This window comes from Corvus kubaryi, unplaced genomic scaffold (assembly GCF_017639235.1).
Source record: "Corvus kubaryi isolate FWS band 111438036 unplaced genomic scaffold, C.kubaryi_AGA036_p1.0 47960, whole genome shotgun sequence".
NCBI lineage: Eukaryota > Metazoa > Chordata > Aves > Passeriformes > Corvidae > Corvus > Corvus kubaryi.
Genome location: NW_024581321.1, coordinates 1 through 19,341, shown reverse-complemented (window position 1 = coordinate 19,341; position 19,341 = coordinate 1). Strand labels below are relative to the sequence as shown.

The 19,341-nt window shown below is 54.2% G+C and overlaps 1 protein-coding gene and 1 long non-coding RNA gene across 8 annotated transcripts; one reads left to right on the top strand and one right to left on the bottom strand.

Annotated features, from left to right (window-relative positions):
• Positions 1 to 585: 585 nt before the first annotated feature.
• Positions 586 to 15,216, bottom strand: LOC121672299 (trifunctional enzyme subunit alpha, mitochondrial-like). Of its 2 annotated transcripts, XM_042044906.1 has the most exons (11): positions 15,104 to 15,216; positions 12,791 to 12,994; positions 10,117 to 10,158; positions 9,961 to 10,031; positions 8,727 to 8,860; positions 7,445 to 7,583; positions 6,353 to 6,472; positions 6,169 to 6,271; positions 2,206 to 2,328; positions 1,470 to 1,588; positions 586 to 702 (listed from the first exon to the last, which is right to left on the bottom strand). In XM_042044906.1, the coding sequence occupies exons 1-11, from the start codon at positions 15,189 to 15,191 to the stop codon at positions 601 to 603; spliced, it is 1,245 nt and encodes a 414-aa protein (XP_041900840.1). In that variant the 5' UTR covers positions 15,192 to 15,216; the 3' UTR covers positions 586 to 600. The 2 variants fall into 2 exon arrangements, with proteins under 2 accessions (XP_041900840.1, XP_041900841.1); XM_042044907.1 differs by lacking the exon at positions 12,791 to 12,994.
• A 105-nt stretch (positions 15,217 to 15,321) lies between these two features.
• On the top strand, positions 15,322 to 18,680 carry LOC121672301. Of its 6 annotated transcripts, none has more exons than XR_006018810.1 (4): positions 15,322 to 15,386; positions 17,074 to 17,342; positions 17,697 to 17,738; positions 18,552 to 18,680. It is a non-coding gene; the product is annotated as an uncharacterized LOC121672301 (long non-coding RNA). The 6 variants fall into 6 exon arrangements; XR_006018807.1 differs by lacking the exon at positions 15,322 to 15,386 and adding an exon at positions 15,435 to 15,517; XR_006018808.1 differs by lacking the exon at positions 15,322 to 15,386 and adding an exon at positions 15,507 to 15,611.
• Positions 18,681 to 19,341: the final 661 nt, after the last annotated feature.

The window sequence follows — 19,341 nt, the reverse complement described above, 5'->3', positions numbered from 1 at the left end:
CCAGAAATAACAAATTTGAGCACAATTGTGGCAAAAACAGGACCAGTGAGGAAAAAATAAATAGGGATAGGTTGTTTATTATGGCAGAGAAATGGAGGGATGAGGATGGCTGAGGAAAACAAAGATTCTGTGTGTGTGTGGAATAAACGGGTCACACACAAGCTGCTGGGGAGGACACCTGCCTGCTCCAGCCCTGGACCTGCCCACCACAGTCTGTCCTACACCCTCAGTTAAACTCTACTCCAGTTTTCCCTGTGTCCCAGCAAAGCTCAAGCAGGACTAGATGGTGTTTAGGACATGAGGCTCATGTGACAGCATGGTCAGATGAGTGAGATGAAACACCTACAGCCAGCTCCTAGAGGGGGTGTGGAACTTCAGCTCTGCTCCCCCATCAAGGAGGAGCAGCATCAATCACCCACACTGGCCCTGCCTGTGAGTGGTTTGAGTTGAGGCTCCCCATCCCTGGCAGTGCCCAAGGCCAGGCTGGACAGGGCTTGGAGCAACCAGGGATAGGGGAAGGTGGCCTGCCCATGGCAGGGGCTGGAATGAGATGAGCAGCAGCCTGTGATGAACCCTCTGCGTGGTTAAACACAGATCCCCTCACCACACCATTACCTGATCCCTGCCAGGATCTCCTCTCCTTACCTGGGATTCAATGAGGTATCCAGCATCATTCCCCTGATCCAGACCAGTTTTTACGACCTAATCCAAAAGCAGTAAAGACACCACGGCTCAGTCATGCTGCAAACACACACTTTAACAGGATTCCCTGTTGTCTCCAGCGACCCCTCCCCAACTTTCAAGGCACATTTCAGACTCTCTGAGTCCTGTCCCTGCTGCTCTTAGCAGAGCTGTGTCACCCTGTCCTTCTAGCACAGGACAGGTGAGGAGTTTACCAGCAGGTTCATTTTTAGCCATTCCTTGTGGTTTTAGGAACTGTGCTCCTGTAATGTCACTGCTCTCTGAATCCTTCACAGGTTTTAAAGAAGTCTTGGCAACAACAATAGTGAAAAGTCATTTCAAAACGAAGATTCAATCACAGAGCATCTGTAACAGGATGTCTGTGTAACACAGGGGACTAATGAAGTATTATGTAGTTAGTGCTATGAAAATTAAAGCAATTTCTATTTTTATGGTGTCGAACAGGTCCCCCGAACTCTTCAAAGACTGTACAGAAAACCTGGGAAAAGAGCAGCCGAAAGTTTCATGGACAAAATATTCTAGCTAAGCCTTCCCTCAGTTGGGATTCCTGCTCTATCCCTCACTGGTACCAGTACCCATAAACTGGTGATCATATTTTGGGCAGTCATTCTGAATTCTACCCCACAGCCAGCACTCCTCAGGACTGATGTCTGTGAGGATCAGGATGCTGGCTTGACTCAGAGGAAGGATCACCTTCCCTCTGCCTGTCCCACATGATCCCGCAGATCCACCTGCCTGCAGTTCCTCCCACCTCCCAGGGGGGTTACCTCGATGATCTTCAGAGGAGCAGGGTAGAGTCCTTTGGTTTGCTTTTGAACTTTGCTCTCCACTGTCTTGTAAACTTGCTGCCTCATGAAGGGAAGAGCCATGGCATAGTCTGTTAGCCCTGCAAGATGGGACAAAAGAGGGGTCAGCACAGTGCCAGGATGGGCTGCAAAGGTAAGGCACTACAAAAGTGAGTATCTGCACTAGAAACGTGCACCTGAAACCCAGGCACAGGCAGCAGGGGCTGCTCAGAGGTTTCCCGTGGATTATTCCATGGACGAGTCTCACTGAGGGCTGAAGTGTCCTCCTAACACAACTGGCGACAGACTGAGCCCCGGGAAGCAGAATTCCCAGAGATGTCCCCATTTCTGGGCTGTGCTATCCAGGATCAGCACTGAGCAGCCCCTTGTGCCTCTTCCCACCTGAGTTCACGAGCTTGGTACAGAACTTGCCACAAAAACTTTGCAGATGGACAGTCCCTGGAGGCACCTACTCCCTCTCACTCCTTGACGCCTGGCTCCCTTCCAGCAACCTCAGGAGCCACCATGTCCAGCTCTGCTAAAGCCCAGATCTGCAGAGCAATGTTTCCTCTACCACCCCACGCTGCTCAAGAGATGATTCCAACATGAAATAATGAGGTTTTGAAATGGAATTGAGTAGGAGCACGAAGACATCCTGGAGAAGCCAAGCTGGATTACACTCACTGCTGTCCCTTGGGATTTCTCCATGCTGACTTACTCTGCATGAGCCCTCTGGATCTCTTGGCAGACACAGTCTTGTTGGCCAGTCCCCTGGCAAAACCAATGGCCACCTCCTCCAGGTACTCAATTGTTCTTGCTTCTGGAGTCTTCACTCCTGGCCCTGGGGAGAGCAGAGAACACAGCACAAGTTATCCCCGGGGGTTGAGGACGCAGGGAAACCAGGACCAGACACAACATGACGGGCCTTTGAACTGCTCCCGCTCCTGTTTGGCTTCTCTTGGTTATGAGCAATGGTGGAAAGGCTCAGCAGGACCATATGAAGGCCCCACAGGATTTATACAGAGGGCATTGTGCACAATTATGCTGGAATGCCAGCTCCCTGTGGGAGCAGGGCCAAGTTACATCCAGCTCTGCAATCACATCAGGTTGCTCAGGGACCTTCTGCCAGCCTCTGGACACTTCCAAGGACAGAGGTTCCATGACCACTCTGGAGGTGCCTTCAGCTCCTGACCATCTTTTTGCCACTTGTGCCCTTTATTCCTCAAACCTTCCACTTGCCATAATTGCAGGCACCCAGAATCCCGAGGGAACTGAGGTGTTCTGCCTCCCCTCCCTCTTGCTGCACCTCTCCTCTCCTCTGTGGAACAAGTGTGCCCCACCACACTGTGCCAGTGCTGAGCTGTTAAACACACAGACAGCATTTCGGGAGTGCTGAATCCCTGCAAATCACCTGTACTGGAGCCAATGTCCAACCAACCCCAACCTTTGCACCCAGTGCAGGAAACCTCTCACTTGCCTTAGCTACTGCGACACCTGTAACACCTGGCCCAACTTAAAGCTGTCCCACAATGAAGTAAGCCACCACAAAACCAGTTTTAGCAGCCTCTGAGGGTGGGTTGCACAATTTCCAAGCACAGGAATCCTCCCCATTTCCAGACAATTGTATCATCAGGACAGGAGGACACAGCACAGGAGGCAGCTGTGAGATGCTGCCAGAGACAAACTGAGTCATTAATGACAGAGCAGTGCCTGTGAAGCTGCACAGGGCCACCATGTAGACCCTGGAGCTAAATGCAACCTTGGGCTGAACAAAGCCAGTGAGATGACAACCCTGTGTCCCTGCAGCTGGGCAGGGACATTCACCTTCATACCAACTGCTCCAAACACACCCAGATGCTGCAGAGTCCTCAGAGCTAAGGAAACACCCCACAGACACAGATAAAATCCAAAATCAGAAACTCCCTCCTGTTTCAGCTCCCACTACTCTCCTCCTCCTCCACAAAAGGCGGAAGTCCTCAGTTTTAACGTTTTAATCACAGAATTTTTTGGTTGGGAAGGGAATGTTAAGGGTCATATAATCCTCCCCCTGCCATGGGCAGGGACACCTCCCACTGTCCCAGGCTGCTCCCAGCCCCAATGTCCAGCCTGGCCTTGGGCACTGCCAGGGATCCAGGGGCAGCCCCAGCTGCTCTGGGCACCCTGGGCCAGGGCCTGCCCACCCTCCCAGGGAACAATTCCTTCCCAATATCCCATCCAGCCCTGCCCTCTGGCAGTGGGAAGCCATTCCCTGTGTCCTGTCCCTCCATGCCTTGTCCCCAGTCCCTCTCCAGCTCTCCTGGAGCCCCTTCAGGCCCTGCAAGGGGCTCTGAGCTCTCCCTGGATCCTTCTCCAGGTGAGCACCCCCAGCTCTCCCAGCCTGGCTCCAGAGCAGAGGGGCTCCAGCCCTTGGAGCATCTCTGTGGCCCCTTTGTTTCACCCCTCTCTGTGTAACACCTTGAGGGTTTTCACCCAGCAGACCCCAGAAGCTGCTCCCTGCTGGGGGAGTCTATCAGCAAGGAGGAGATAAAGCAGCACAAACACTGACAGCTCAGGGAAGCTCCCTGTGGAAGTTTCCCTCCTGCCCTGGCAGAATGTCAGAGTCAGTCCAAGGAAAAACAGGCCAAACAAAACAACAGTTGATTTTACAGGCAGCAGACAAAACACAGCTCAGAGCTGCTGCATAATCTCCATTTCAGCAATGCCCAGTGGGTTTTAGAGAATTCACTGGAAATCTAAGAGCATTTGGGAGTTGAGAGCTTAGACTTCACCAGCTTCCAAATTCTCTTCTCACCATTCAAGGCTGAGACCTTCAGCTTTATGGCCTGATGTGCTCTAAGATGTCAATCCCTGGTTTCCTGTTTCCACCAGCCTGGATGCATTAACAAGTGCTGGATTCTGATACTCCATCTGAAGAAAACTGCTGTTCATTTAAAGTCTGAGCTGTGAGAACCATTCCCACCAAGTGGCTGACCCCACATATGTGGGTTTACTTTACCTGCAGTTAATTCCCAGTGTTTTGCTGTGTCCTAACCCGGGAGCTCTGAGCTGTCCTCTCCCATTTGCTTTCTTTTACAAATGGCACATGCCACAGCTGGATCCAGGGAATGCTGCAGAGCTCCTTGCTGAAGGAGAACTGATTGCATGCCCTGAAATTGCCTCCTGATTGATGGTGTCTGTCTCCTTCCAAGCTTTCTGTCATCAGTTAAAGCATCACCCCAGGTAGAGCTGCTTTCCCCAGACACAGAGTGAACAGGAGCCCTCCTGGCACTGGCTGCTGTTTGGGTAACAAGGAATACATCCAATGTTTGCATATCATTTGTGTTTCTGTGTTCCTCCTATGTGCTTCTCTGGGCTGAGCCAGGATTCCCAGCAGCTCCTCACAAAGCTCACGCTTCCTTTCAGCAACTTGGGTTAATAAAAAGCCACATCTGCTGGCTCTTAAAAACCAATTCACTTCTAAGCAAGTATCAAGTGGGAAAGTTTATCCAGGCTGCCTCCAGCCCTGGGACCAGCAGCAGAAGGATGTGGAGCTGCTGGAGCCAGTCCAGAGGAGGCACCAAAGGGATCAGAGGAACAGTTCTACTGTGAGGAAAGGCTGAGAGAATCAGGATTGCTCAGCCCAGAGAAGAGAAGGCTCTGGGGAGATCTAATTGCAGCCTTCCAGTGCCTGGAGGAGCTGACAGGAAAGATGGAGAGGGACTGGGGACAAGGGCTGGAGGGACAGGACACAGGGAATGGCTTCCCACTGCCAGAGAGCAGGGCTGGATGGGATATTGGGCAGGAATTGTTCCCTGGCAGTGCCCAAGGCCAGGCTGGACATTGGGGCTGGGAGCAGCCTGGGACAGTGGGAGGTGTGGGACTGGATGGGCTTCAAGGTCCCTTCCAACCCTGGCCATTCAGTGATCCAGCACTGGCCTGTGGGCCAGCACGGACACCAGGGCTTCCCTGGCACTGCTCAGGGTGGGCAGCAGCACCTTTTTGTTCATTTTATTTTCTTCAGCATCACCAGTGTGCTCTGGCCATGCTCTGCCTGGGGAAACCACGCTCAGCACCCTCCAACTCGGTGGCAGTGCCAGCCGGAGCCGTGGCTTCCCTTCCAACTCCTGGGTGGGGCTGACCACACCTCTCAAGAGGCTCTGGGGGATTTAGTCCTCAAACTCCTGTGTTTAGTCACCTTCCAAGAAAGCTGCCCTAGTGAAAGAACTTTGGGAGCAATACATTATCCAGCAGCCTCCTCAGCACTTGGAATCCTGCAGTTTGCAGGGAATTTCTCCACCCAGCTGACAGCCAGCTGGCAATTCCAAGTGCCTAAGCCACGGAGGCTGCCTGCTCCAGCTCCCGTCAGGGATTACCATCTGCAGGCTGCAGAAACACAGACATCAGTCATCTATTGTCCTTCCATTAGGGGCTGCAATCTGTCCTCTGACATGATAAATGAGGAACATGGGCTCTTATCTGGATAATTAGCTTAAGGAGAGCCAGCAGGCCTGCCCTCCATGCTGACCTCTCCTGTTCACTCAGCTTCTGCAGCAGCCTCACATTTCAAGGTCCCTGTGCTTGTAAGGTGGGAACAGGGATTCCCCTGCAGAGCAGGACAAAACCTCTCCACACATTTTGGTGAGGGGAGAGGTTCCCTGACAGGCAGCAGCACATCAAGGAACTGAGAGACACCGTGTCTGACCTAGTGGTTCCACCAGCTGGTCAACCAGCCCCATCTTCTTGGCTCTGTCCGCACGGATGTTCCTCCCAGTCAGCATCATATCAAAGGCAGCAGGAAGTCCCACCTGGAAGGGCAGAAAGAGGATTCCAGAGTGGGAGCTTGCCAGGCAGAAGGGGCTATAGACTCAAGTAGTCCTCTTACTCACCATCTTTGGCAGCCTCTGAGTACCCCCTGCTCCAGGCAGGAGACCCAGCAACACTTCAGGTGTTCCCAGGACTGTTTTCTTGTCCTTTGTTGCTACTCTGTAGTGACAGGCAATGGCAACCTTAAAAAAAGGAAGAGACAAGGAAAAGATTCCCTTTGAAAGACCACAGGAGAACTGGGCATCCATGACACAGCTCTCTCCCAAACACTGTCTCAGCTTTCCTCATGACCCTGCCCCAATTCCTCAACCCAACTGCCCAAATTCCCTCTGTGCTCACTGATGGCTTCTCCTGGTGGATGACAGCAAGCAGGTATGAGATGAACATCAAACTCCCAAGCTGATTTTAAATCTCACCTAGACCATCAAGGGCTTAATTAATTCATCACACCAAGAGCACAGTCCCATCTATGGATCAGCCATGAGTCCTGGTTTATCCCTGGACTACCAAGTCCAGATGAGTCAACACAGTGGGTGTAAAAAGCTGTGACTGCTTGAGAAATCAGTACAAACTGAAGAGACGCCATCCCAAGATCCCACTGCTTTAGTAACAACTCTGCTCCAGGAATTAGCAGAGCCTTGCAGTTTACAAACTCCTAGATGGAGGTTACAAGGCAGAAGATCCAGCCAAGGTGCTGGAGAGGAGTTGCTGGCAGGGTGGAGCCTGGCCAGGTCCCCACACTCACCCCTCTCACAGCAGCCCTATAAAGAATGGAAGTTGCTGGGATACAAAACTCACTTCATCTGAAAAGCAGCAATTTCCAGGCTGAACCCTGCCAGCAGCATTGATGCAGCTCCAATGCCTGCTGGAAACAGCCAGTTTTCCCTGGGACACTCATCTAAATATTAGCCTGGCTCACACAGGTTCAGATTTGATTTGCTCTCTTTCCACAGCAGCAGCAGAACTCACGTGGCCCAGCCCTGAAGCACAACCAAGCCATTAACTTGCCACAAACTCATTTACATGATGTAATGAGCCCTCGTCAGCTCCCAAACCCCTCTCGCAGTACCAGTCCTGCCGGCATCATTTGGATAATCAGAGAACCAGCAGCGTCAGCTCCCACTCCTGCTGTGAGCCCCAGGATTGCCCAGTACCTCCAGCCCTCCTCCCAGGCAGCTGCCACTGATGGCAGCCACGATGGGCTTTGGAGAGTGCTCAATCTTTTCCAGCATCTTCTGTCCATCCTGAGAGAGCTGAGTCACTTCCTGAGCAGTCTTGCAGGCTTCAAGCATGCTGAGGAGAAGAGAGAGGTGGATCAGGAGGGGAAAAGCACTGACAAAACAGCAGGAAAATGAGAGGTTGTGACGAGTTTGTCCCTTTTTTCCCCACAATCTCCAGTGCCTGACAGGCAGGCAAGAGCTGATCAGGCCCCAGTTTTGGATCAGACAACACAAGCAAACCCAGCAGGGTCAGGCCCTGCACGCCGACAGGGCTGTGCCTGAGGCACTGAATGGGATTCCCTTGTGCCAGGGCTGTGGAAGCCTTTGGGAGAGGAAGAGGGGTCACAGGAAGCCTCAAAGCACTTGCCAGGAAGGGTAGAGGAAAGAGCCCAGGATCAATCTTAAGAGGAGCAGATGGCCAGTGCTCTGATGCCACACTGCCAATTAGAGGCTCCCTGTGCCAATTATTCTCCTGGAGGCTCGCAGCCTGTGCCAGGCAGGAGCAATTTGGGAGGCTGGAGGTGCTGAGGCCAGGAGACACCTCTTAACCACAGCCTGGCCTTTGCTCTGCTCACCTCCTTCCCTCCTGCACAGGGAGCGAGTCTCTGTCCCTGGACAAGGCCAGCCAAAAAAGTAACACGGTTTTGGAGGGTCTATTTGTAATTTACCTCCTTTCCTCAGAGCTTTCTGGCTTTTAATGTCTTTAAGCAACTATTCTGTTCTGTCAGTGTCAGCAGTAGGAGCCAATGGCATTCCAGGTGCCAGTGGGCACCCACAGGATCATTGCACACCCTGGAAATGTTACCCAGGGAGCCTGGGAGGCTGCTCCACACAGGGCAGAGTGCCAAACCCTGCCCAAGCGAGGGGCCAGGCTGGAAGGCTGCCAGGCACTCCAACCCAGCTTAAACGAGTCCTGCATGTGAATTATCCACTCTCATTGTACCCCAGACAGAAGGACAATGCCCAGCCCAGAGCCAGGATGGGTTTCCTTGGCTGCACCCCAGCAGGCAGGAAGGAGTGACCAAGTGCCACAGCCAGGACGGGTTTGAGGACTCGCCACATCCCCTTTGCCGAGGTCCTCACTTCATTCCAGCAGCTTTGGCATCCTGAGCACGTGGATTTCCCTCCCAGCCCGTGCCTCACCCCGGGGAGATGTCAGGGACAAGCTGCTGGATTTCAGGGACAGCTCCACCAGCTCCTGAGGCCCTGTGCTTACTTGAGATCTGCTCCAGCAATGAAAGAGCCTGGTTTGGAGGAGATGAGCACGGCGCTCCTCACAGCCTCGTTGGCCCAGATCTCATTCATGACGTCGGTGAACTCTGCACTCAGCTGCTTGGACAGGGTGTTCACCTGGGAGCAAAGCAGCACCGTCAGCAGGAGCTCAGCTGGAGCTCAGCTCTGCTGCAAGTTACTTCAGCCTCGTCCTAGCACAAAACCCACTCCAGGATAAAACCCTGCAGCAGGTCATCTTTAGTTGGGAAGTTCTTCCTTAACCTCCCCACCGGTGGGTTTGTGGCCCCAAACACTGACTTTATGAGCTTGTAAATGTTTTTTTTTCTACATAATCATAGAATCACAGAATGGTTTGGGATGGAAGGGACTTTTCAAGGTCATCTCATGCAACCCCCTGCAATGAGCAGAGACACCTTCCCCAGACCAGGCTGACAACATCCCTCCAGCTTTACTGAAAGGCTGCAACAAGCAGGACAAATCCAGCCTGGGTTCTTCAGGTACCACCAAAATCCTCACGGAAAATAGGGTATTTCAAACCTGAGACTGCTGCTGCTCCTCAAAAGGAAGGAGTATATAGAAAAACCCTTCTGGTCTGCTACAATTAGTACAAGATTTTTCACAGCACTACTAGTTCAATCTTTATATCTCATACAGTATCAGAGCAGCTCAGCTGCTTAGCTTTAAAAACCAGTGTTTTACTGAAAGCTCTACCATAGCTTCGTAGAGAGCATGTCCATCTGTGAGATGACATCTGAAATTCACCACTGGTTAAGAGACGCCAAAGTGCATTTTTAGATGCATTCCTGAGATGTCATTTACAGAGTTTCTGCCTCCTGATACCTGAGCAACTGCAGCTGTATTGACCTAAAAAATGAAAATGAGCTCTATTTATATTGTATTCATGATAACAGAATCGGAAGCATTTATGGATTCCTAAGCACTGAAGTATGGACACACTCTTTAACCACTTTTAATCCAAGAATTTAATAAGATTTAGAATCTTTTTAAGATTTCTTTAAGATTTGGAACTTAATAAGACCTTAATAAGTGCCTGGGAGAGAGAAAAATTAGTTTAGCACACCCAAAGTACTCCAAGAGGCATCTCCAGATGTCTCATTAAAATCCCAAGATCTCCTTTTCCTATTTCTCTTTTGCTCCCAACTTTGTAAGGCTGCAGGTTAGAAAAGTTCTGAGCCTTAAGTGGGAATTTTCAATACCTTGGAATTTGGTGTGTTGAAGCGCACGACAGCAACATCCCCTTTGATATCACAGCTGACGTGGGTTCTGTCTGCAAACAAACACCAGGGTGGGGTCAGCTCCTGCTCCAGGGATTTCAAGGAAAAAAGGGATTTATAGAAAGGCTTCACACTTACTCTGGAGGGCACTGGAGGTGGAGATGTTACAGCAGGCATAACCTAAGGAAAGGATGTTACAGGTGTTAAAGGAATTCTCAGCAGTCTCAGCCCAACTCTCTCCCAGCTCCCCTCGCCTGCCAAGGGCAGCTTTTGGAAAACCCTGGGCACGAGCCAGTCCCTCCCCTCACGGCCTGACCTGTGCCCCCACCAGAGTCCAGCGGTCACACCACTGCAGTGACCTTCCCAGCACAGACCACACCCCTGCAGTGCCAGCAGTGCCCAACTGAGAGCAGCAAAAATGAGATCCTTCTTCCCAACCAGCTGACAAGGGATGGAGCAGGTGGCACAGGGAGGTTTGCCTTTATTATCCTCATTCCAACCTCTTCACATGCTAAACCAGGGACCTTCTTGCACTTTGGGGAGCTTCAAGGTGATTTCCCTGCAAAGCAAACACAGCTGTCCAGGATATTTCTGTAAAAACACGTGCTGGTGCCAGCAAATGGGGCCACACACTTCTCAGTGGGCACAACTGTAGGGCCACAAAGGGCTCACAAAATATTTATTCTTGCCTCTATCTATCAACAAAATACTCAGAAACACAGACTGATTTGGGCGGGAAGGGACCTCAGAGCCCATCCAGTGCCACCCCTGCCATGGGCAGGGACACCTCCCACTGTCCCAGGCTGCTCCCAGCCCCAATGTCCAGCCTGGCCTTGGGCACTGCCAGGGATCCAGGGGCAGCCCCAGCTGCTCTGGGCAACCAGAGCCCAGGGTGTCCCCACCCTCACAGCCAAAAATTCCTTCCCAATATCCCATCTGGCAGTGGGAAGCCATTCCACCTTGTCCTGTCCCCCCAGGCCCTTGTCCAGGGTCCTTCTCCAGCTCTTGGATCCATCTCTGCTGATGACATACAAAGCACATGAACGTGTCTTGTTCCAGAGCCCTCAGCAAACTCAGACCACGGGATGAACAAGTTCTGCCCGCAAGTTTCTGACTTGTAAATCTCCTCTTTCTGCTCAGAAATTGTGTTTGGCCCCATGATCTCTCAGCACATGAATGAATCCCAGCTCCATTCAAGCAACCTTGCCCTTGACCCTGAGGATCCCCTAACTCAGATCCAGGCTGAATCCCTGCCAAAGCTGCTTTCAGTCTGAATTCCAGTAAATACACATGTGTTACTCCACATGTATCTACCAGCTGGCACACAGCCAATTAGCCACGGAAGGTTCTGCTCAACACTGATAGAACTTTTAGGAATGAAACATTCCCATTCCCAGCAGCAAGAAGGGAGAACAGTCCAATACCAGGAGAGTAAACTGCAAACTGTGCCTCCCCAACAGGTGTCCCCCCCTGCCACAGCCCCGTGACATGAGCTCAGGGCTGGGGCCCTGCTGCACTTTGGCCTCATTTCCACCTTGTCCGGGGTGCTGGCAATAAGGACTGGCCTTTGCTCCCATTCCTGAGCCCAGGATATGCGGTGTGATGGGGATGGAAATTCAACGTCAGCCTGTCCCAGCAAACAGGTCTGGGGTGCATGAGTGTGTCATGTGCCCACAGCAGCATTTTATAAACAAAGAGTGAACTGGTTCCCGCTCCAAAGCTCCTCAGCAATATTTAACACTCACATGTGATTGCTGCATCCAACAATAATTGCCCGAAACTTTTTGTGTGCTCAAGACAGGTACTCCTGAAAATAAGCACCAACATTCAATTCCCACAAACCAAGTGTGGGCTGACAACAATTCCTCTGGTGAGAGGTGCTGCCCAGCAGAACACCATGCACGTTTAACAGCAGTATTTTAATCCAATAAAAGCCACAAAGCCTCTTTAAAGAGAAGGCAAGGGCTGAACAACTTCCCTGAATTCATTCATTCAATCCTTGGAGCAAGCTGGGATAGTGGAAGGTGTCCCTGCCCATGGCAAGGGTGTGGAACAAGATGAGCTTTAAGATCCCTCCCAGCCAAACCAGTCTGGGATTCCATGTTTTTTGCTCTTTACATGCCTTTCCTTTTCCATATCAGTTCCCAAGCAGATTCCTTCCATTAAAATCTTCAGCCTTGAATTCCACTCTGCCTTTCCATTCTCACAAAACAGAAGAGATGAAGTAGGAAAAGAATAAATCAGGGGCATGACTGGGCAAATCTCACTCCATTTGAATGTAAGCTCTTTTGGGAGAGGTGCTGTTAGCAGTGTAACAGCTGGGTTAACACAGGAGTGAGGTTTCTGTAGCCTGACAGTGGTTTGTTTCAAATCCAGAATATTTGTGGAAAACACGTTTTGCCACGAAACAAAAGCAGCTCCTCGGTCCCGGTCCCTGCACATCTGCTTTAGGCGTTGATCCCTTCAGCACTGCAACGGGAACGTGCCAAGACCGGAGCCAGAAAAATCCTCCAAAATGCTGCAGGAAGCAGCAGCCCAGCTGCACGCTTCCACCACGTCCTACCATTCATTCCAGAGCTAAAGCCTTGAAAATCGATTCCAGTCTCACTCATCCATTCACTTTCAGCTCAGACTGTCCAACACCAGGACACCGACAGTTCAGGTGCTCTCAGGACTTTGCCAAGGACTTGGATGCATCAGAGAATGGACAACACCCCATCCCACAGCCCAGCCTGCTCCTTCCCACTTTCTCTTCTCCCTGTTACTGCCTCGGCTGCTTCCCTGCCCAGCCCCTTCCCATCCTTCCACTCACCTGGACACGGCATGCTACTTGAACTGGGAACGGCCTCCATGGTTGATGACTCAGGGAAAAGCCTTTTTCCAGTCCCAAGCCCCAGCAGGATGGATGGGATGAAGCTCAGGCCACCTGAGCTGTCCCTGTGAGCTGAGCACGGAGCTGTGACCCGTGAGATGGGAAACTGCTGGCAAACTGAGCTTCCCAATCCACTGCGGGAACCTGCCGGCACATGGACACGGCCCAGCAGGTACAGCCAGCCCCGGAGCTCACCTGGCTCCTGTCTGCTCCCTGCCTCTGGGCTGCCCTGGGGAGCTTTGCATCCACTTCCCAAACACTTTGCAAGGCAGAACAAGGGTATTAATTAGTTATGAACAGTGACAGCGTCCTCGGAGCAGCTCCGGGGCTGTTTGTTGTGAAGAGTTTTACCAGTCAGAACAAGAATTCCAACAGCAAGAGCCTGAGAACTCCCTGGAGTTGCCACAAGTCTCCTCATTAGTGACTGCACCGCCCTGTCACGTACAAACCTGCTGCAAGGCTGCACGTAACACAGGTGTGATCCCAGGAGCATGGAACTGCTCATGTTGGAAAAGACCTCTAAGAGCATCAAGTCCAGCTCTGAACGCAGCACTGCCGAGCCCAGGTTTGGGTTTAAATGAAATGCAGCTGGATTTTGGGTCAACATCAATACCAGACTCTGAGGCCCTTCAAAGTGCTCAAGTACAAGGTTTCTAGTGCTTCCCAGAGCTCCTGGGGACTCCTTGCCTTGGTAGCCAGGAAGCACCAAGCGAGCACTGTGAACAGGCAGGAGAGAGCCCCAGCCCTGCCTGAGCTGGCAGGGGAGATGCCTCACACAAAATCATGGAATCATTGAATCCCAGAATGGTGTAAGTGGGAAGGGACCTCAAAGCCCATCCAGTGCCACCCCTGCCATGGGCAGGGACACCTCCCACTGTCCCAGGCTGTTCCCAGCCCCAATGTCCAGCCTGGCCTTGGACACTGCCAGGGATCCAGGGGCAGCCCCAGCTGCTCTGGGCACCCTGGGCCAGGGCCTGCCCACCCTCCCAGGGAACAATTCCTGCCCAATATCCCATCCAGCCCTGCCCTCTGGCAGTGGGAAGCCATTCCCTGTGTCCTGTCCCTTCAGGCCCTTCTTCCCAGTCCCTCTCCAGCTCTCCTGGAGCCCCTTTAGGCCCTGCAAGGGGCTCCAAGTTCTCCCCAGAGCCTCCTCTTCTCCAGGCTGAACAATCCCAATTTTCTCAGCCGAGAGATCATGGAGCACCTGGAGACACTGACAGGCCTGGGCACACCCTCCCCACCCAGGTGGGAACACTGGGATACCCCTTCCCATGGATACATCTGCGTGCCTGCAGGGCAGCCACAGACACCCAAGGACATGGGGACACCCTCTCCTTTCCAAGCAGGCACACGGGGCACTGCAGACAGGCACATGTGTCAGGGCACCAGGACACTCTCTCCCTGTGGATCAGCTCATGTGCAGGGATCATCCTGACTGGAGGGTGTGTCCCCCCCTCAATGCCAGGTCACAGGGACCCCCCAGAGCTGCACAGAGATTCCCACAGCATGTCCTTGTGCAAGGACTGGCACGGCAGAATGTCCCCCATGGGGGCACACCCCCCCCGCCCCCAGAGGCTCCAGGACATGGGGGGCCAGACCCTGCACTGGGGAAACCCTGGGGGGGGATGCTGGGGACCGGCCAGGGATCCCCCTGGGTGACTCACAGGCCATGGGGACAAACCCCCCGCATGGGGCACAGACACACGCGGGGACACCTCCCACCCCACAGCTCCCCCGAGGATCCCCCGGTCCCAGTACCGGTCCCCACAGACCCTTCCCTGGGAACACCCCACTGCTCCCAGTCCCCACGGTCACAGCACCTGAGGAGCCCTCCGGGACACCCCCCACCCCCTGCCACAGCACCGAGAGCCCCTCTTTGCGAAACCTGCTCCTCTTCCCCTCAATGCCACACCAGTCCTCGCCCACTTACCGCCCTGCCGGTGTTTCCCCACCTCTCAGTGCCCCCTCCCCGACCCCTCAGTGCCCCGTCAGCTCCGCCCTGCCCCTCGCACCCTCACTGTCCTCCTCACCGTCCCCCCCGAACTTACTTCTCCGTGGACCTCGTCCCACCCCAGTCCTCGCTCCCTCAGTGCTCCCCTAACGCTCAGTGTTCCCCCGACCCTTCACTGCCCCGTCGGTGACACCCTTGCCTCAGTGTCCCCCTGCCCGCCAGGGCCCCCACCCCTCAGCGCTCCCCTCACGCGGGGACACCGCACGCCAGCCTCTCCCGCTCCCCGCCGCCCCCCCGCTTACCGCGGGGCGGGGTGTGCCGCGTCGGGCCGGCCCTGGCGGCGGCCGGAAGGCGGCTGAGGCTGCCGATGGCCCGCACCGCCGCCGCCATCTTCACCGAGGTCGAATGAGGGAGAGGCCGCCGGGGGCCTGACAGCTCCTGCCCCGCCCACGCCGCCCCGCCCGCGCCCGTCCGCCGCGCTGCCAGTGCGCTTCACCGCCGCCAGCACACTGCTGCCTCCTTCTCCTCCGCTCTTCGCGGTGTCTCGGGTGTTTTCAATCCGTGCCGAGCGGGAGCGGATCGCGGGTGAGGCCGGGGAGGGGCTGCGGAGCGGGCGGTGCCGGTCAGGCGCGCGGCGGGCAGCCCGGAGGGTGGGGGGGCCGCGGGGCCCTCGCTGAGTGGCGGCGCGGCGGCGGCAGAGCGGGGCGAGGGCCGAGGTGAGCGGCGGGAGCGGCGCAGCGCGGACCGGAGGGGACAGCGCGGACAGCGAGCTTGAGGGCTCTGTCCTGGTTGGCCGGGGGTGCGGGAAGGGTGAGCGGAGTCGGGGAGTCGGTCCCGGGGAAAGGGGTGGGGGTTAGGGGTAGGCGGCTCCGTCCGGGATGGAGCAGAGGATCGGGGGTCGGTCTTCAGTGGGCGGGGGAAGGATGAAGGGAGTCCGGGGGTCGGTCTCAGGTGGACGGGGGAAAGGTGAGGGGAGTCGGGGGCTTCGTTCCAGACGGACGTGGGGGGCTGGGAAAGGGTGAGGAGGGAGCGGAAGGTCGGTCCCGGGTGGATGAAGGGGTCGAGAGATCGGTCCTGGGCGGACGGAGGGGTCGGGGGTCGGTCCTGGATGGACGAGGCGGTTTTGGGGGCGGCTGAGAGAAGCACGGGTGTGTTTGGGGTTGTAGCAGGTGGGCGCTGGGCGTCCCGCGGGTGGGGATGACGGTGCTGCGGTGTGTGAAAGCGTCAGGGGTGTGTGGAGAGAGGAGGGAAGTAGAGGCTGTTCATGGAACTGTGGATTATCCTGAGCTGGAAGGGATCCATGAGGATCGCGGAGTCCACCTCGGCTGTGGAATCCAGGCAGATCCTGCTGCCTCTGGAAGGAGCTTTGCCCTGGTGACTTGTGCGGGCAGGGCTGAGCCCTTGGGGTGCCAGGGGAGCACTGGCTGCCGAAAATGAGGGGATTGGGCACGTTTTGGGGGGCAGGAACAGGGGTGCATCGGGAGGAGATGGCTGTGCAGCGTGGGAGGGAGGAGGAGCTTATACCTGGGAGAAACTTCTGTCAGCTGGGCAGGGAAAATTTAGGGAAAAGCCTCAATCAGGTGTGGGGAAGGAGCTCGGCACAGGTGGAGGAAGAGCAGGATGCCTTGGAAAGGTCTGTTTTCAGGAGCTTTGTTGGCAGGAGGAGCCTGGGTCTGGTTTTTGGGCTGGGAAGGGAGGAATGCTGCACGTTCCAGGTGTGGAGCTGCGGCTGTGAGGTGTCAAAGGGGGTGACTGGAAGCTTGTGCTGACTTTTGTGGGGCTGCACAGGGCTGGGTTTGGGTCTGTGGGTGTTCCTGCGCCCCTCCATGGAAAAACTTTGTGTTTGGGGGAGAAAGTGCTGGGATTTGAACCCCCAAAGTGTGACAGAGGGAGATGAATGTTAGCATGGATCAGCCAAAGACCTGGAGCTGTGAGGACCATCCTGAGCCCTGGGCAATAAAATCTATAGATGAGGATTTGTTTATAGGGAAACCCGATTTTGGAATGAGCTTTGGGAAATCTGCAGAGGCATTTTGGGGGATGGAGGACATGTAGGTGCTCTGTTTGCCGTGGGGATGCACAGCAGCAGTTCCTCAGGCTGGCACCGGGGGTTAACAAGGGGCAGGGGTGGGAAGGGGTGCCAAGGACACTGCGTCAGGAGATGCTGCTGGCAGCAAGGCTGCCTGGGCACTGGGACAATTTTCCAGTGGGAAGTGGTGGAGCAGTTCCTGGGAGGGAGTTGAGAAGCTCACTGGGCAGTATTTATTCACAGGCACGTTTGCAGCCCCTGTCACAAGCCAGGCTCCTCCTGGTCAGATTCCGCTCACGGAGCGTGGTGGGAAGTGATTCCCTGCTGCCCTTGGAGTGTCTGCTCCTCACCTTTTGGCTCCGTGTGAGGCAGGCAGGTCACTTCCCTTGGGACTGTTCCGGATAGAGCAGCTTGGACTGACATCAGCCCTTCCCCAGATTCCAAAATGAGTTCCATGCTGAGCTCTGCCCTGCGGAACCTCCCCGTGTCCTCAGCCTGGGCTGCCGGGGGCCGTGAGTATCTTTCACTTTCGTGGGTGGGTCATAAACTTCTGGTTGAGGTGTTGGGTTTGGAACCCGTGCTGGGATCTGAATGTGCCCTGTTCTCACCATTAAAAGACTGACGATATTTTATTCTTAATCCCTAATTACATTGTTGCCTTTTTTGTCCCTTCCGACATCAGATGGGGAGGAGTCTTGAGTTAACAACAGAAACTGCGTCGAGTTTCTGAGCAGAGTAAACCCCCCAACACCCCGCAGGTGTTCAGGTGTCTTACAGAGACATTATTTGCCTTTTTAACCCTTCTTACAGAGAGCAGAACTGTTTCTGACTTTTTTCCTGGCATTTTTCCCTTCCTTGTGTTCCAGTTGCTCGATCACTCAGCTGCTCCTCGCAGTTCCAAGCTGCAGGTAAGGGGGAAACACCAGGAATTTCAGTGGGTCTGTGCTAGACATGGCTGTTTTGGAAGCTGCCTCCCTTTGCCAGAGTCTTTTTCCACTTAAATCTTGGAAATGGTGCAGAGTGCCTTAGTTCAGGTGTTCCTGATCAGCTGCAAACTAGGAAAACTTCAGGCAAAGCAGTGTTTGCAGCAGAGTCCTCTCATCCTTTGACTGCCCTGGCTCCCAGCAGCCATTCCCAGTTTTTAGTCATAGTCCACAGTGAGTGGTTGGGGTGATCCACGCTCTGGGGTTCACTGTGGGGGTTGCTCAGGTGACTCAGGCTTTGGGATTTTGGGAACAGGCCTGGACAGCAGCTCCTCCCCTGGGCTTCATGAGGAGCCTGAAGGAATCCCCAGACAGTGCTGGAGTTTCATCCTGGCACTGGTCTGTCGAGCAGTGCTGGATCGTGACATCTCTTGCCTTAAACCTCTCTCACTGGGGAGAAAATTTCTTCCCATTAGGGAGAAATTCTTGGCTGTGAGGGTGGTGAGGCACAGGCCCCATCCCTGGAAGTGTTCCAGGCCCGGTTGGATTGAGCTTGGAGCAACCTGGGATAGTGGGAGGTGTTCCTGCCCATGGCAGGGGGAGGGACTGGATGAGCTTTAAGGGGCCTTCCCACCCAAACTATTCCATGATTCCAATATTCCAGCTCAGGTGTCCTACCTTCCCTGCCTTTCACATATGCACCAAAAGAGGACAATTTTCCTTGTTTTCTAGAAGATTTTTGCAGGATCTATACTAAAATTGCTGATGTTCTTGTCACCATCACTTCTCCCTTCACAGTCCAGCCCAAGACTAAGAAGACCTTGGGCAAAACTGGGGTGAAGAATGTTGTGGTGGTGGAGGGTGTCCGTATTCCCTTTCTGCAGTCTGGCACCTCGTGAGTATCAAAGAGGAGTAAAATACAGAAAACACCTCCTGACTTGGTTGATACTCGGCTCTTTCTGTGAAAAATCTCACTTATTTATTTCAGGGGAGCTATTCCTGGGCCTAAAGGCTCTGGAGGGGCAGTGAGTTAGGCTGCTGCAGTTATTCCAGCTTATCTAGTGCAAAAATGTGGTTTGAAGAAGGTTGTCCATGTGTATGGATTCTGGGAAGAGTAAGGGATTGTGGAGGAAGCTGTTGGTGAATCTATAGCAGATGAAGCACCAAGTTTCACAAAACTGGCGGGACAGGGGCCAAGGATCTGCTGCAGGCTCTTCCTCCTGGATTGTTGGGCCACCAAATCCACAGTTGGACTAGGACCACACCTGCCCCTTAGGATGGAGAAGGGATTTCTTTATCTGATCACTGCTGCTTTTCTGTGGGTTTAGTGCAGTGATTGGAGCCCCTCTGTTCTGCAGCCAGGCTGGGAGAGCTGGGGGTGCTCACCTGGAGAAGGATCCAGGGAGAGCTCAGAGCCCCTTGCAGGGCCTGAAGGGGCTCCAGGAGAGCTGGAGAGGGACTGGGGACAAGGGATGGAGGGACAGGACACAGGGAATGGCTTCCCAGAGGGCAGGGCTGGATGGGATATTGGGAAGGAATTGTTCCCTGGGAGGGTGGGCAGGCCCTGGCACAGGGTGCCCAGAGCAGC